The sequence below is a fragment of the Aethalodelphis obliquidens genome, unplaced genomic scaffold (genome assembly GCF_003676395.1).
Source record: "Aethalodelphis obliquidens isolate GAN/ISIS:26980383/991018 unplaced genomic scaffold, ASM367639v1 scaffold87, whole genome shotgun sequence".
Lineage (NCBI taxonomy): Eukaryota > Metazoa > Chordata > Mammalia > Artiodactyla > Delphinidae > Aethalodelphis > Aethalodelphis obliquidens.
Genome location: NW_020838031.1, coordinates 6,612,919 through 6,631,175, shown reverse-complemented (window position 1 = coordinate 6,631,175; position 18,257 = coordinate 6,612,919). Strand labels below are relative to the sequence as shown.

At 46.6% G+C, this 18,257-nt stretch overlaps 1 protein-coding gene across 2 annotated transcripts in view; it reads right to left on the bottom strand.

The window, feature by feature from the left end:
* GPR137B (G protein-coupled receptor 137B) overlaps positions 1–18,257 on the bottom strand; it is a 52,262-nt gene that overhangs the window by 17,136 nt on the left and 16,869 nt on the right. For both annotated transcript variants that reach the window (XR_003430252.1, XM_027094108.1), the window contains exon 2: positions 7,305–7,354. Coding sequence is in view for 1 of the 2 variants with exons in the window: in XM_027094108.1 (XP_026949909.1) it covers positions 7,305–7,354 (50 nt within the window). In the remaining variant the exon portion in view is untranslated. The remainder of the gene's footprint in view (positions 1–7,304; positions 7,355–18,257) is intronic.

Below are 18,257 nucleotides of genomic sequence, written 5' to 3'. Positions count from 1 at the left end.
CTGCATCGGCAGGCGGACTCTCAACCACTGCGCCACCAGGGAAGCCCCCACTAGCCGTTTTTGACTTGTGGTTTCTCAGAGCTACACGCCGCCTACGTGACCTGTGCAAGGTCTAGAGAGAGGTTTCTCAGATTTACCAAAACCGAAATCAGTTCAAGTTTCCCTCTAGGACTGTCCATATCGTGTTTACTTCAGGTAAATATCACTCAAGAGGCAAATAAGGAACAGACTGGTTTGGCTCAAAAATAAACCATTTAAGTTGAATATGTCCACAAGTCCCAAAGCAGAAAACCAGCAACTAAAAGCGGGCTTGAAGCTAGAAGGTAGTGTTGGGGTCTTCCAAAGCCATCACAGACTGGGTCCTGGTCCCAGCTCCAGCCATCACGCCACTGACAGTAGCCGGTGCAGTGCCTGCTGGGAGGCGAAGCACAGCGATGGGGCAGCTGCAGTTTGCTTTCCTGCCATCAGATGTCAGGGTGATGGAATAAACCCCCCACTTACCCAAGCTAATCTGAATGGGATTTTATGTCTTGCAATGAATGATTTACTATCCACTGGCAGAGGCTCTCACGTACTTTTTCTACCAAAGGAACTTGGCCTACCCCACCCCTCCTCAGCCTTCAGATCTTAGCTCAAACATCACTGCTTCCAAGAAGCCTTTCCTGACACCTCCTGCACACCCAGCCCTCACCAGACGCACACGATCAGGTCTCCCTGAGGTCCGCTTCCCGGTCCCCCGCACTTGAACTTCGCAGACTTATCACCAGTTTATAATGAAGCATACGGACAGTGGTCTGACCACATGCTGCTTCCACCCAGGCAGTTCGCTCCACGAGGGTCGAGGTTTCGGCTCTTTCCTTCCCCCCTCTATCCACACTGTATACCGCAGGAGCTCAATAAATGTCAAGGAGGAAGACAGGGAAGGAGTCAGCCAGATGAAATGTGCACTCTGAATCCAGGAAGCGGCAGCTGACTAAACAAGGGCTGGCCTTTCTCTCCTACACACGCTACTGCAGCAGATACTAGATCCTCCCCCTTCTTGTGGAGACAATCTAAACTTGAGGGGCTGTCTCTTTCAAAGTTAGAGAGAAAGAACTGCAGTTCTTCCCACCCGAGCCCTGTGCTGGGGGGCCGAGGTAACAAGATGGACAAGAGGTGGCCCGGGTCCCCTGCTCAGGGTGGCCGGGAAGACACTGGAGGGACAGACAAAGCACACGGAAGACAGAGTATGATTGGTACAAAGTCAGAGATGCAGGAAAGAGTATGCTTCGTTCGGGCTGAAGGGTGTTTGTAGGACTGAGCACCAGCCCTGCAGGGGAGACAGACGGGGGTGGGAGAGAGACCGGAGGGGTGGGCAGGACAGCCGGGGAACACTCGAGGTTGATAAGCAAAGGAGTGACCGACGTGGCCATGTCTGTCTTTGAGAAAGACGGGCTGGCAGAGCAGGGAAGGGGTGAAGAGCCCGCAGTCGGCAGACAACGGCCCCGGGGAGATGAGCAGGGAGGCGTGCCAGAGGCAGGGGGGCGGGGGGCCGTGGGGATGGACACAGGGTGATGCCATTAAAGGAGATGAGAGATGTGCACAGGGGTGGTGAGAGCTGCCGCCCACCGGCCCAGGGCAAGGTCCAGCATGACCCTCGCCCCTGGAGTTGTGCCGCGTGAGGCTGGCGGTGGGCAGCTCTTTGAAAGCTCAGAGATCCATCTTCACGTGTAGTCACGCATTCAAAGCTTTTCACACAGAAACAGGTTTGGGGCAGGGGGGATGCACGTGAATTAGTTGCCAAGGACAGGTTCTTTTATAGGACGCGATCACTGGTCCAGGCCCTTGCAATCCACCTCATCTGCTCTGTACCACGTTCTCACGGTGATGGGGGAAATCAGGGGCATGGAGAGAGAGACAAAGGCAGGACCAATGGGGAGTCACCAAAAATCTGCATTCTGGTTCCTCGAAAGCCCTATTTTTTTTATTGTTTTATTATTATCTGCTGTGCTTTTGTGAAGAACACAATTTAGAAACATCCAGAACCCTCTGGAATCAGCCCTACCGTTCCCGGCCCCTTGGTGGTATGTGCGCACACTCTGTATACACGTGACGGCGATAAGCCTCCGGAAAAAGCACAATCTGGACATTCAGCTTTTCCGGAGGACTCCTCCTGGGTATTGTTTTAAATACCATGGTGGATATAAATTCTTACTACTCTTTACTACAGTAAATACTACAGGACCCCCAGAGGACACTGGGGACAGGGAAAGCAAAAGCCAACCAGGCCCAGCTCACCACCCAGACACACTGCTGGTGTGTGCCCCCGGCCACCCTCTCTGTCTTGAATGGTCACACGACAGCCACCGAGCCTCCGCTCCCCCCATACCCTCCCCAGCTCTGCTCTCATCTGCTGGGCGTGACCCAGACAGCTTGGGTCACAGAGCCACAACACTAGGCGGGTCCTCGGCCGCTCGGGGCTGCCGTGTCCTCCTCTGTGAAACGGAGCTGATCCTTCCTTCCTGCCTCAAAGAGCCGCTGTGAGAATTCAAGGGACCCTGAGCTTCTCCTCTGACATCACCCAGGGAGCAGTGAGGCCTCACCCTCGTCAAGAGCAACTTCTAGAAAAAGGCGTCACCTCCTGCCCCATCACCTCCTACGCAGGTACCCCTGCTGCCTCAAGTCCTCCCACCACCTGCTCACTGACCTCAAAGGCGTGACCCTCACCCCATCCTTCCCCCGTCTGAGCCTGTCCCTGGAGGCCCCTGGTCCCTCTTCCCCCTCTTCTTCCCCCAGGGTGACAGCACCTATGGCTCCTGCTCTGCACCCTCTTCCTCGGGAAATACGTTCCCTCCTCCGGCCTCAGTTACAGCTCCTGTACGACCACGTTCAAAAGCGCTTGTCTCACCAACCGGACCATCCCCTCAGTGGACGACGCTCAGAATTACCTCCGGCCTGCATTCCAAGATGTCAACCGTGGCTGCGTGGGAAAGAACCTCCTCCTGAGGCCTGACGTCACCACGGAGGACGTGTGTCGGCTCTGTGCCAAGAAGTTCCAGGGGGCTGACCCCGAGGAGTCCGGGGAAGAAGAGCCCACCGCCTCCTAGGAGACACGAGGGGCTTCCCAGTGGTGCACCCAAAGAGCGGAGTCAGGAACCTGGCCTCTGGCTTCCATGTGCTCGTGCTTGAAAAGCAGTCACCTCCTTGGGGACCGCTCGGTTCAGTGATGGAGCCATCCACAGGCCGACGTGGCCACGACGCCCAAGCAGGGTAGCTGAGGTTCATGTAACAGTAGGATCCATCCTTCGGAGCTGGAGAATTGCATCTGATGGTTCAGGTGCCCCAAGATCGTTTGCTGCCTATGCCCAGCCAGGTTCTGGGTTGGCTCACGTGTATGTATACGTACTAAATAAACATTTAAGGTACAAGCTCTTGAGTTCAACAGCTGGCTTTTGGGAAGACTGTCCGATGCGGTGCATGAAAGACCTCTCAGTTCAGTGTCTCCATCCATTCCTCCCTCCCTCCCTTCCTTCCTTCTTTTTTTAATGAAGAGCCTTTGTGTTTTTATATCTTTCATAGAAATTTTTATAGCAGTTGCAGGTAAACTGTCAGGATTGGTTTTTAAAATATTTTTGTAACTTTAAGATATTCTATAATTATGCATGTGATTTTAACATTTAACATGCAAAAAGAAATCTCTTGCTGGATTTGAGAGTACTGCATTTTAAAAGTCTCTCTTCTGTAACCGGATGTTTGGGCAACTTTGTGGGGAGAGACTGCTGGGTTTCTTACAGCCATGTATTACTGACACTGGCCACAGAATGCCTTTGGAAATCCGACGTACTGTTATCACCTTATTCACGCTCAGTGGTATCGCATTGTTTTGTGTTTTCACCAAGTGATGCTGAGGATGAGGAAAGAAATGAATGTAGAGAGAGGTCGAGAGGGAAATACAGACGCTAACAGAGGACTAAGGGGTGGAGTCTGCTGGTTCAGGCTCCTTGAAGGAAGTGGGAAAAGGAGACAGAAGGAACCACCTATGCTGAAAATACTGTGAATATGCAGTGAGATTTGCAGAATCTGTCCCATGTTATTTGCTTTCGGAAGCAATTTTGAAAACCCCACGAGGAAAAAAACATAAGAACAATGCTTTTTTTTTTCCCTTTTCCACATAAATCAAAACAAACAGCATCAAATTATTTTCGGCAGAAACCACGTAATGTGAGTTTGGAAAGGAGTTTGCAAATGCACCAAAAAGCCCACCTGTTGTAGAATGTGTGGTGAAGTTAAATTTCTGTTTTACGAAACCTCCTTGGGCGGGGGGCAGTTTGCACAGAGGATGAGGGTCTCGTATCAACGTAACACAGGTAGTTACAAAAACATGTTATTGTACTGTGTAAAGATGCATAGTCATCTAATTTGGTTGGCTTTGTACCTTGTCCCTTTCTAAGCTTTTGCTGTACATCTAGAACCCTCAACACATACCATGTCGTACTTTTATAAATGTTTTTTAATGGAATTTTGCACATAATACATTATAATACTGTATGATAACCATCTGTGAAAATAATCCTTGAAATATATATTTTTTAAAAGCGCTTGTCGGGCTTCGCTGGTGGCGCAGAGGATGAGCCTCTGCACATCCGGAGCCTGTGCTCCGCAGCAGGAGAAGCCACAACAGTGAGAGGCCCGCGTACCGCAAAAAAAAAAAAAAGCGCTCGTCTGGAGCCACTGCCTCTGTCCAAGTCGACTCACGTTCCAAACAGCCTCCACTGAGGCCCATGTGCAAGCTTAATTTCTAATGTTCCTCCTCCTGCACGTCCCCAAGTTTTCCTAATACAGCTGTCCCCCGGTATCTGCAAGGGACAGCTTCCAGGATCACCAGCCAATACCAAAATCCAAGGATGCTCAAGTCCACTACAGAGAATAGTGTAGTACATGTCACATAAGGGACTGTCAGCCCCCTCCCAGCCTCCAGATCTGCAGGTGCGGAATCTGTGGATATGGAGGGCTGACTGTAAAGTATTGCTACTTTAAACTGTCCTTCTTAGAAGCAACATCATTCCATGGTAGACTCATGAACTGAACTCCTCAAAAGTAGTGAAGGGACAGACACAGAGAACAGACTTGTGATTGTCAAGGTGGGTTGGGGGAGGGATGGATTGGGAGTTTGGGACTAGCAGATGCAAGCTATTACATACAGAACGGATAAACAAGGTCCTACTGTATAGTACAAGGAACTATTTTCAATATCCTGTGATAAACCATAATGGAGATGAATATGAAAAAGAATGTGTATATGTATAACGGAGTCACTTTGCTGTAGAGCAGAAATTAACACATCGTAAATCAAATATACCTCAATAAAATTTTTTTTAAAAGCAGTGAAGGGCTTCCCTGGTGGCGCAGTGGTTAAAAATCCGCCTGCCAATGCAGGGGATGCGGGTTCAAGCCCTGGTCTGGGAAGATCCCACATGCCGCGGAGCAACTAAGCCCGTGCGCCACAACTACTGAACCTGCGCTCTAGAGCCCGCAAGTGACAACTACTGAGCCCACGTGCCACAACTGCTGAAGCCCACACACCTAGAGCCCGTGCTCCGCAACAAGAGAAGCCACCGCAATGAGAAGCCCGCTCTCGCTGCAACTAGAGAAAGCCCACGCGCAGCAACGAGAACCCAACGCAGCCAAAAATAAATAAGTAAATTTTTTTTAAAAAGCATTGAAGGGAAACATCAAGATCAGATGAAAAACAAAAACAAACACACAGCACACAAGTCTCATCACTTGTATCTTGGCCCATGTACTATCACCTAACTTTCTGAACTTCAGCTTCCTGGGATACAAAAGGAGGATCAAAACATACACTTCCAGGGCTTCCCTGGTGGCGCAGTAGTTGAGGGTCCACCTGCCCATGCAGGGGACACAGGTTCGTGCCCCAGTCTGGGAGGATCCCACATGCCGCGGAGCGGCTGGGCCTGTGGGCCGTGGCTGCTGAGCCTGCGCGTCCGGAGCCTGTGCTCCGCAGTGGGAGAGGCCACAGCAGTGAGAGACCCGCGTACCGAAAAAAAAAAAAAAAAAAAGAAAAACATATACTTTCAGAATTTTAAATAAAAGTCTTTGTAAATTTAAGATGATACATGTTTAAATAAAATATGTATACATTTTTACATGTTTGTAAAGTAACAAAATAACTAAAATTTCATTTTGACTCTAGAAGGTAAGTGGCCAAAGCCACCTTTCCAGAAATGTTTACCTAGGCAGCCGAGCTCTCCCGGGCAGGGAAATCAGGACACCTTGGCTCACGTGGTGCCCATCTCACACCTTCTGAACGCCTTGTCTCCCTTCCCCCTCTGCCCAAGGCTGACCGTTCTTGAATTTTGTTTTATGTTTTTTTCTATACAGCAGGTTCTTATTAGTTCTCTATTTTATACATATTAGTGTATACATGTCAATCCCAATCTCCCAATTCATCCCACCACCACCACCCGGCCCCCAGGGAAGTTCCCCCAAGGCTGACCATTCTTGAAGCCACTGGGGTTCTTTGCTGCTGGGAAGTCAATAGGCCTCTTTGAAAACTTGGGGAAAGCGATGGACCCGCCCCGCACCCCCAGGAAAAACATGCATATCTACCTCCTGCCATCAATTCGGCATGTGATTTAAAGCCTCCCCTTCCAGATTATACGCCTCTCCTGCTCAGCCCTGCGTGGGCCTCACTGGCGAGTTCCAGAAACAGAGCCCGCCAGCAGTCGGCAGCCAGGGACTGGGGGTCAGGCCACCAGGGGGAGGGGGCAGGGCCTGGGGACAAGGCTCTACCAGAGCTGCACCTGCACCCAGAGGGGAGGAAGGGGGATGTCTGGCCCCGTGGGCATCTTTAGGGAGCTCGCCTTCCTTCTGCTGAGGCCCTTGACCTTGCAAGCGCCTCGGAAAGGTTTAGATGCCGCATGCATGACTTAGACTTACTTCCCCTCTCCGTTCTCCCTGGTTAGGAAAGGCAGCAGACTCTTGTTTCTTTTTTGGCCATGCCACACGGCATGTGGGATCTTAGTTCCCCGACCACGGATCAAACCCACGCCCCCTGCAGTGGAAGCTGGGAGTCTTAACCACTGGGCCGCCAGGGAAGTCCCTACCAGACTCTTGTTTCTTCTAATCATGGCCAATATGCTGCAAGGCCTGCTAAGCGGTGATTCAGTGAGCAGTGAACGCAACACCCGGCAAGCAGGCCGGTTTCGGGCAGCTCACAGAGGAGTGATGTGTGCAAACCTTGAGGTCACCTGCTGTCACACAGAGAAATGTCCCGGGGGGCGGGGGGCGGGGGGTGAACTTACCGGTATTTGAGTAATTCTGGAGAATATTTTGACTTGGCTTTAAAAATCACCTGCAATGACAAAAAAACACAGCAAGTTGGGTACACAATCTGCTGACACTGACAAACTGATATCATTGCTTAGAACTCCCCTTTCCCTTGGTGCCTGGGCGCTGGGGCACGGCCTCTGACATTGAGATGTCTGCTTTGTGAGAAAGTTTGTGAAGCTAAACATTGTTTAGGCTGTGCATACAATTTAAAGTTAATTTGAAACTTAAAAGGAAAAGTATTTACAAATGGTTAAAATGTTTTGTTTTTTTAAGGTATTACTGGTCTACCACTAGCCAGTACGTCCCTTATTTTAAGATTTATATTTGAGGGACTTCCCTGGTGGTCCAGTGGTTAAGACTCCACGCTTCCAATGCAGGGGGCGTGGGCTCAATCCCTGGTCGGGGAACTAAGATCCCACATGCTGCACAGTGTGGCCAAAAAAAAAAAAAAAAAAAAAATTTGTATTTCAGTCCATACTTCCCCCAGAGATAAACAGTTCACTCTCACTTTATTAGGACTTTCACTGGCACCAAAAGAATGTGGTTTGAATGTACGTGTGTCCATCGACTCAGGCCTCAAACTCTGCAGCCCACTGGACTACAGGAGTGTCAAACTCGATGACATGCTGCCTGTTGGAATTTCCCCAGATTTTCACAGCCTGCACAGTCTGTTAACAGGCCCATGTGGGGGGCAGAGGCTGGCCTGGCAGAGCCTGTGAGAAGGCCTTCGAAGGGGAGACGGAAAGCAGGTGTCAGCACAGGCTCCAGCCCCACGAGACACGCGGCTCTTCCCACGGGGTGGGTGTGTGCTCGCAGGAGCCCTGAGGGCGGTCACTGGTCAGGGTCTGGCTCGGGGTGCATTGGAGCAGCCGTGCAGGTGCCCATACGCTTGCTCTCCTGACCCCCGGTGTCTGCGAGCGGGTGGCGGCAGCACGGGCAGGAGGAAAGGAAGGGTGTGGAAGAGGAGAGGAGTGAGGACATTTTTTCAGAGATGCTCCTGCCGTGGACCGCGAGGGTCAGACGACCTGCGCTCCCTGCATCCAGGCTCTCCCTCTGCACGGAGCTCCCAAACACGCCCTGGGCACCCCGCCTTTCCTCCTGCTGGCCCTGAGGGCTGCGATGTCCCCCTGGGAGCCCACCATCCTCCGCCACGCGCTGTTCCCCTCTCCTCAGCCCTCTGGGCCCTTGGTACTTGCCTTGGGATTTACTCAGCCCCCAGACACCTGTCTAAGGGGGAGAAACCTTGCCTGAGTGGTAAGGAGGGAAGGACAAGGGGAAAACAGGGTGGGGAGTGAGAGCACGGTCCTGGCGACACAGGAGGAGGGGACAGGCAGCCCTGGAACGCATGGGGGCTCACGGGGGTTCCATACTGTCGCCCTCCTGTCTGAGGAGCAAGCAGTGAGAAATCAGTCTGCTGGAGGGTTATGCGAACATAATGCTGGGAAAGCCTTCAGTGGATCCAAGTGCCCTGCCGTGTCTGCAGATGTAGACAGATGTCACGAGGGGCAGCGAGCCTCCAAGTGACCCTAGGGGCCGATTCCCACAAAACACGTGCAATAGAAGCAGCCATTCCCCCGGGAACCTTTTCAAAGACACTCTTCTGAGGACCCTCAGTAGTAATTCTCAGACTTATCCATGCATAGGAATCACCCAGGGAACCTGCTAAAGATGCAAATCCCAGAGCCCCACCCTCCGAGGTGCCAAGCTGATGGGTCTGGGCTGGGGCCCAGGAATCTGCATTTTAACAGACTGCCCACCCCGAGCGAGTGATTCGGATTCGGGTTTGGCTAGCACAAAGACCGCCTCGTAGGAAATACGAAAGAGATGAAAACTGCCTGACCTATTATTCTTGAGTCGCTTTGCAATCACTCATTTCAAACGCACTGAAATACTTGATCACAGCAATGAGATGACACCACAGGAGTCCAGGTACAGTGCCAAGAACAGAGATCGGGGGACGCTCCAAGTCCACGGACAGCACCCCACGACGTTCACGCTCACGCCTGCCTCAAACTTACAACAATGTGCCACCAACTGAGGACTCTAATCCTCAGAATCAACATCTGGGTGAGAGGGGAACCGCAGACATTCCTACAGACTTTACAATAAGCAAACCCACGCCCCGCTTTTTAAAAACACATTTTCAAAAAAAAAAAAAAAAACAAAACACATTTTCAGAGCTTCACAGGGGAGCATTCCGAACTTACGGAGGAATTATTTTGTTTGTGACATGAGTTTTGTCTCTGTCCTAAATCCCTTTGGGAAGGAGGTAAGAAGCAGGGGTTCACATCACAAATAAAGTACCTGGTAAAAACACAAAGAGATGGCGTGAGTACACTGCCCTTACGTCAAAGGGGCCCTGAGCTCAGCGTTCTCTGACAAGTTCCCGTGGGATTTTAGGCAAGTCACGTCACCTTTGGTATTTCTCTGCAGTCCATGAGAAGGAGAAAAGTTATAAAACAACCTCCCTTAGGAATAAGACATAGATTAATACATCACTCCAAAGTTCTGTTACTGATAATTCTGAATAATACTGATTCATGCAACCTACAACAACGCTCTCAGAAAAACGCTCTTACCATACATAGTACTTGAGGATCTTGCTTTTAAATAATCAAGAGAATTCTTGAGGCTTTCCTGGTGGCACAGTGGTTAAGAATCCGCCTGCCAGTGCAGGGGACACAGGTTCAAGCCCTGGTCCAGGAAGATCCCACATGCCGCGGAGCAACCAAGCCCGTGCACCACAACTACTGAGCCTGTGCTCTAGAGCCCGCAAGCCACAACTACTGAAGCCCGTGGTCCGCAACAAGAGAAGTCACCACAATGAGAAGCCCGTGCACAGCAACGAAGACCCAACGCAGCCAAAAATAAATAATTTTTTTTTTAAAAAAAGAGAATTCTTCACAGATATCAAAGTGAGGAGACGGGCGGGAGAGGGGGAAGATGGCGTCAGAGTAAGACGCGGAGATCACCATCCTCCCCACAGATACATCAGAAATACATCTACACGTGGAACTGCTCCTATAGAACACCCACTTAACGCTGGCAGAAGACCTCAGACCTCCCAAAAGGCAAGAAACTCCCCACGTACCTGGGTAGGGCAAAAGAAAAAAGAATAAACAGAGACAAAAGAATAGGGACGGGACCTGCGCCAGTGGGAGGGAGCTGTGAAGGAGGAAAGATTTCCACATACTAGGAAGCCCCTTCGCGGGCGGAGACTGCGGGTGGCGGAGGGGGGAAGCTTTGGAGCCGCGGAGGAGAGCGCAGCCACAGGGGTGCGGAGGGCAAAGCGGTGAGATTCCCGCACACAGGATCGGTGCCGACCGGCACTCACCAGCCCGAGAGGCTTGTCTGCTCACCCGCCGGGGCGGACGGGGGCTGGGAGCTGAGGCTCGGGCTTCGGTCGAATCCCAGGGAGAGGACTGCGGTTGGTGGCATGAACACAGCCTGCAGGGGTTAGTGCACGACGGCTAGCCGGGAAGGAGTCCGGGAAAAATGTGGAGCTGCCTAAGAGGCAAGAGACTTTTTCTTCCCTCTTTGTTTCCTGGTGCGCGAGGAGAGGGGATTCAGAGCGCTGCTTAAAGGAGCTCCAGAGACGGGCGCGAGCCGGGGCTAACAGTGCGCACCCCAGAGACGGGCATGAGACGCTAAGGCTGCTGCTGCCACCACCAGGAAGCCTGTGTGCGAGCACAGGTCACTATCCACACCCCCCTCCCGGGAGTCTGTGCAGCCCGCCACTGCCAGGGTCCCGGGATCCAGGAAACCTTCCCCAGGAGAACGCATGGCGCGCCTTAGGCTGGTGCAACATCACGCTGGCCTCTGCCGCCGCAGGCCCGCCCCGCATGCGCGCCCCTCCCTTTCCCCAGTCTGAGTGAGCCAGAGCCCCCGAAGCAGCTGCTCCTTTAACCCCGTCCTGTCTGAGTGAAGAACAGACGCCCTCCGGCGACCTACACGCAGAGGCGGGGCCAAATCCAAAGCTGAACACCGAGAGCTGTGCGAACAAAGAAGAGAAAGGGAAATCTCTCCCAGAAGCCTCAGAAGCAGCGGATTAAAGCGCCACAATCAACTTGATGTGCCCTGCATCTGTGGAATACCTGAATAGACAACGAGTCATCCTAAATTGAGGAGGTGGACTTTTGAGAGCAAGATTTATTATTTTTTCCGCTTTTCCTCTTTTTGTGAGTGTGTATGTATATGCTTCTGTGTGAGATTTTGTCTGTATAGCTTTGCTTCCACCATTTGTCCTAGGGTCCTGTCCGTTCGTTTTTGTTTAGTTTTGTTTTTAATTAAAAAATTTTTTTTTCTTAATAATTATTTTTTATTTTAATAACTATTTTATTTTATCTTACTTTATTTTATTTTATCCTTTCTTTCTTTCTACTTTTTCTCCCTTTTATTCTGAGTCGTGTGGATTAAACGCTCTTGGTGCTGCTGCCAGGAGTCAGTGCCGTGCCTCTGAGGTGGGAGAGTCAACTTCAGGACACGGGTCCACAAGAGACCTCCCAGCTGCACATAATATCAAACGGCGAAAATCTCCCAGAGATCTTCATCTCAACGCCAAAACCCAGCTTCACTCAACGACCAGCAAACTACAGTGCTGGACACCCTATGCCAAACAACTAGCAAGACAGGAACACAACCCCACCCATTAGCAGAGAGGCTGCCTAAAATCATAATAAGGCCACAGACACCCCAAAACACACCACCAGACGTGGACCTGCCCACCAGAAAGACAACATCCAGCCTCATCCACCAGAACACAAGCATCAGTCCCCTCCACCAGGAAGCCTACACAACCCACCAAACCAACCTTAGCCACTGGGGACAGACACCAAAAACAACAGGAACTATGAACCTGCAGCCTGCAAAAAGGAGACCCCAAACACAGTAAGATAAGCAAAATGAGAAGACAGAAAAACACACAGCAAAAGAAGGAGCAAGATTAAAAACCCACCAGACCCAACAAATGAAGAGGAAATAGGCAGTCTACCTGAAAAAGAATTCAGAATAATGATAGTAAAGATGATCCAAAATCTTGCAAATAGAATAGAGAAAATTCAAGAAACATTTAACAAGGACCTAGAAGAACTAAAGAGGAAACAAGCAACAATGAACAACACAATAAACGAAATTAAAAATACTCTAGAAGGGATCAATAGCAGAATAACTGAGGCAGAAGAACGGATAAGTGACCTGGAAGATAAAATAGTGGAAATAACTACTGCAGAGCAGAACAAAGAAAAAAGAATAAAAAGAACTGAGGACAGTCTCAGAGACCTCTGGGACAACATTAAACGCACCAACATTCGAATTATAGGGGTTCCAGAAGAAGAAGAGAAAAAGAAGGGAATGAGAAAATATTTGAAGAGATTATAGTTGAAAACTTCCCTAATATGGGAAAGGAAATAGTTACTCAAGTCCAGGAAGCACAGAGAGTTCCATACAGGATAAATCCAAGGAGAAACACACCAAGACACATATTAATCAAACTGTCAAAAATTAAATACACAGTGCTTCCCTGCTGGCGCAGTGGTTGAGAGTCCGCCTGCCGATGCAGGGGACACGGGTTTGTGCCCCGGTCCGGGAAGATCCCACATGCCGTGGAGTGGCTGGGCCCGTGAGCCATGGCCGCTGAGCCTGCGTGTCTGGAGCCTGTGCTCCGCAACAGGAGAGGCCACAACAGTAAGAGGCCCGCGTACCGCAAAAAAAAAAAAAAAAAAATTAAATACACAGAAAATATATTAAAAGCAGCAAGGGAAAAACAACAAATAACACACAAGGGAATCCCCATAAGGTTAACAGCTGATCTTTCGGCAGAAACTCTGCAAGCCAGAAGGGACTGGCAGGACATATTTAAAGTGATGAAGGAGAAAAACCTACAACCAAGATTACTCTACCCAGCAAGGATCTCATTCAGATTCGATGGAGAAATTAAAACCTTTACAGACAAGCAAAAGCTGAGAGAGTTCAGCACCACCAAACCAGCTCTACAACAACTGCTAAAGGAACTTCTCTAGGCAAGAAACACAAGAGAATGAAAAGACCTACAATAACGAACCCAAAACAATTAAGAAAATGGTAATAGGAACATACATATCAATAATTATCTTAAATGTAAATGGATTAAATGCTCCCACCAAAAGCCACAGACTGGCTGAATGGATACCAAAAAAAGGCCCATATATACGCTGCCTACAAGAGACCCACTTCAGACCTAGAGACACATACAGACTGAAAGTAAGGTGATGGAAAAAGATATTCCATGCAAATGGAAATCAAAAGAAAGCTGGAGTAGCAATTCTCATATCAGACAAAATACACTTTAAAATAAAGACTATTAGAAGAGACAAAGAAGGACACTACCTAATGATCAAGGGATCGATCCAAGAAGAAGATATAACAATTGTAAATATTTATGCACCCAACATAGGAGCACCTCAATACATAAGGCAAATACTAACAGCCATAAAAGGGGAAATTGACAGTAACACATTCATATTAGGGGACTTTAACACCCCACTTTCACCAATGGACAGATCATCCAAAATGAAAATAAATAAGGAAACACAAGCTTTAAATGATGCATTAAACAAGATGGACTTAATTGATATTTATAGGACATTCCATCCAAAAACAACAGAATACACATTTTTCTCAAGTGCTCATGGAACATTCTCCAGGATAGATCATATCTTGGGTCACAAATCAAGCCTTGGTAAAATTAAGAAAACTGAAATCATATCAAGTATCTTTTCCGAACACAACACTATTAGACTAGATATCAATTACAGGAAAAGATCCGTCAAAAATACAAACACATGGAGGCTAAACAATACACTACTTAATAACGAAGTGATCACTGAAGAAATCAAAGAGGAAATCAAAAAATACCTAGAAACAAATGACAATGGAGACACGACGACCCAAAACCTATGGGATGCAGCAAAAGCAGTTCTAAGAGGGAAGTTTATAGCAATATAATCCTACCTTAAGAAACAGGAAACATCTCAAATAAACAACCTAACCTTGCACCTAAAGCAAATAGAGAAAGAAGAACAAAAAAACCCCAAAGTTAGCAGAAGGAAAGAAATCATAAAAATCAGATCAGAAATAAATGAAAAAGAAATGAAGGAAACGATAGCAAAGATCAATAAAACTAAAAGCTGGTTCTTTGAGAAGATAAACAAAATTGATAAACCATTAGCCAGACTCATCAAGAAAAAAAAAGGGAGAAGACTCAAATCAATAGAATTAGAAATGAAAAAGGAGAAGTAACAACTGACACTGCAGAAATACAAAGGATCATGAGAGATTACTACAAGCAACTCTATGCCAATAAAATGGACAACCTGGAAGAAATGGACAAATTCTTAGAAATGCACAACCTTCCTTTCTATCAGGAAGAAATAGAAAATATGAACAGACCAATCACAAGCACTGAAATTGAAACTGTGATTAAAAATCTTCCAACAAACAAAAGCCCAGGACCAGATGGCTTCACAGGTGAACTCTATCAAACATTTAGAGAAGAGCTAACACTTTTCCTTCTCAAACTCTTGCAAAATGTAGCAGAGGGAGGAACACTCCCAAACTCATTCTACAAGGCCACCATCACCCTGATACCAAAATCAGACAAAGATGTCACAAAGAAAGAAAACTACAGGCCAATATCACTGATGAACACAGATGCAAAAATCCTCAACAAAATACTTGCAGACAGAATCCAGCAGCACATTAAGAGGATCATACACCATGATCAAGTGGGGTTTATTCCAGGAATGCAAGGATTCTTCAATATATGCAAATCAATCAATGTGATACACCATATTAACATATTGAAGGAGAAAAACCATATGGTCATCTCAATAGATGCAGAGAAAGCTTTTGACAAAATTCAACACCCATTTATGATAAAAACCCTGCAGAAACTAGGCATAGAGGGAACTTTCCTCAACATAATAAAGGCCATATATGACAAACCCACAGCCAACATCATCCTCAGTGGTGAAAAACTGAAACCATTTCCACTAAGATCAGGAACAAGACAAGGTTGTCCACTCTCACCACTATTAATCAACATAGTTTTGGAATTTTTAGCCACAGCAATCAGAGAAGAAAAAGAAATAAACGGAATCCAAATCGGAAAAGAAGAAGTAAAGCTGTCACTGTTTGCAGATGACATGATACTATAGAGAATCCTAAAGATGCTACCAGAAAACTACTAGAGCTAATCAATGAATCTGGTAATGTAGCAGGATACAAAATTAATGCACAGAAATCTCTGGCATTCCTATAAATTAATGATGAAAAATCTGAAAGTGAAATTAAGAAAACACTCCCATTTACCACTGCAACAAAAATAATAAAATATCTAGGAATAAACCTACCCAAGGAGACAAAAGACCTGTATGCAGAAAATTATAAGACACTGATGAAGGAAATTAAGGATGATACAAATAGATGAAGAGATATACCATGTTCTTGGAATGGAAGAATCAACATTGTGAAAATGACTCTACTACCCAAAGCAATCTACAGATTCAACGCAATCCCTATCAAACTACCACTGGTGTTTTTCACAGAATTAGAACAAAAAATTTCACAATTTGTATGGAAACACAAAAGACCCCAAATAGCCAAAGCAATCTTGAGAACGAAAAATGGAGCTGGAGGAATCAGGCTCCCTGAATTCAGACTATATTACAAAGCTACAGTAATCAAGACAGTATGGTACTGGCACAAAAACAGAAATATAGATCAATGGAACAGGATAGAAAGCCCAGAGATAAACCCACACACACATGGTCACATATGGTCACCTTATCTTTGATAAAGGAGGCAGGAATGTACAGTGGAGAAAGGACAGTCTCTTCAATAAGTGGTGCTGGGAAAACTGGACAGCTACATGTAAAAGTATGAGATTAGATCACTCCCTAACACCATACACAAAAATAAGCTCAAAATGGATTAAAGACCTAAATGTAAGGCCAGACACTATAAAACTCTTAGAGGAAAACATAGGCAGAACACTCTAGGACATAAATCACAGCAAGGTCCTTTTTGACCCACCTCCTAGAGAAATGGAAATAAAAACAAAAATAAACAAATGGGACCTAATGAAACTTCAAAACTTTTGCATAGCAAAGGAAACCATAAACAAGACCAAAAGACAATCCTCAGAATGGGAGAAAATATTTGCAAATGAAGCAACTGACAAAGGATTAATCTCCAAAATTTACAAGCAGCTCATGCAGCTCAATAACAAAAAAACAAACAACCCAATCCAAAAATGGGCAGAAGGTCTAAACAGACATTTCTCCAAAGAAGATATACAGATTGCCAACAAACACATGAAAGAATGCTCAACATCATTAATCATTAGAGAAATGCAAATCAAAACTACAATGAGATATCATCTCACACCAGTCAGAATGGCCATCATTAAAAAATCTAGAAACAATAAATGCTGGAGAGAGTGTGGAGAAAAGGGAACTCTCTTGCACTGCTGGTGGGAATGTGAATTGGTACAGCCACTATGGAGAACAGTATGGAGGTTCCTTAAAAAACTACAAATAGAACTACCATATGACCCAGCAATCCCACTACTGGGCATATACCCTGAGAAAACCATAATTCAAAAAGAGTCATGTACCAAAATGTTCATTGCAGCTCTATGTACAATAGCCAGGACATGGAAGCAACCTAAGTGCCCATGATCGGATGAACTGATAAAGAAGATGTGGCACATATATACAATGGAATATTACTCAGCCATAAAAAGAAATGAAATTGAGTTATTTGTAGCGAGGTGGATGGACCTAGACTCTGTCATACAGAGTGAAGTAAGTCAGAAAGAGAAAGACAAATACCGTATGCTAACATATATATATGGAATCTAAGAAAAAAAAATGTCATGAAGAACCTAGGGGTAAGATGGAAATAAAGACACAGACCTACTAGAGAAGGGACTTGAGGATACGGGGAGGGGGAAGGGTAAGCTGTGACAAAGTGAGAGAGTGGCATGGACATATATACACTACCAAACGTAAAATAGCTAGTGGGAAGCAGCCGCGTAGCACAGGGAGATCAGCTCAGTGCTTTGTTACCACCTAGAGGGGTGGAATAGGGAGGGTGGGAGGGAGGGAGATGCAAGAGGGAAGAGATATGGGAACATATGTATATGTGTAACTGATTCACTTTGTTATAAAGCAGAAACTAACACACCATTGTAAAGCAATTATACTCCAATAAAGATGTAAAAAATAAATAAATAAATAAATAAAAATTCAAATTTCATCAGGAAGTTAAAAAAAGGGAGAAGAAACTATAGTATTTTTTAAACCGTGTTTAAATTGAAGTATAGTTAATTTACAATGTTGTGTTAGTTTCAGGTGTACAGCAAAGTGATTAAGTTACACACACATACGTGTGTGTGTGTATATTTATATATGAATATATATATATTCTTTTTCAGATTCTTTTCCATTATAGGTTATTATAAGATGTGAATATAGTTCCCTGTGCTATACTGTATGTCCTTGTTGTTTATCTATTTTACATATAGTAGCTTGTATGTGTTAATTCCAAACTCCTAATTTAACCCCCCGCTTTCCTCTTCAGTAACCATTTTTGTGTTCTATGTCTGTGAGTGTATTTCTGTTTTGTAAACAAGTTAAATTGTCCCATTTTTTTAGATTCCACACATAAGTGATATATGATATTGAAACTACAGTAATTTTTTAAAAAGTGTTTGAACTTGTCGACAAAATATACAAATATCGTTTTACTATTTCGCCACCCTTGGGGGGCTTACTCGGTGGCAGGTAACTCAGTTGACTCTCATACGACAGGGCCATCGCTGGGCTCCCAGAAACCACCCACAGGTCGTACCGTCCTATGGACTCAGCTCGGTGCAAAGTGCTGTC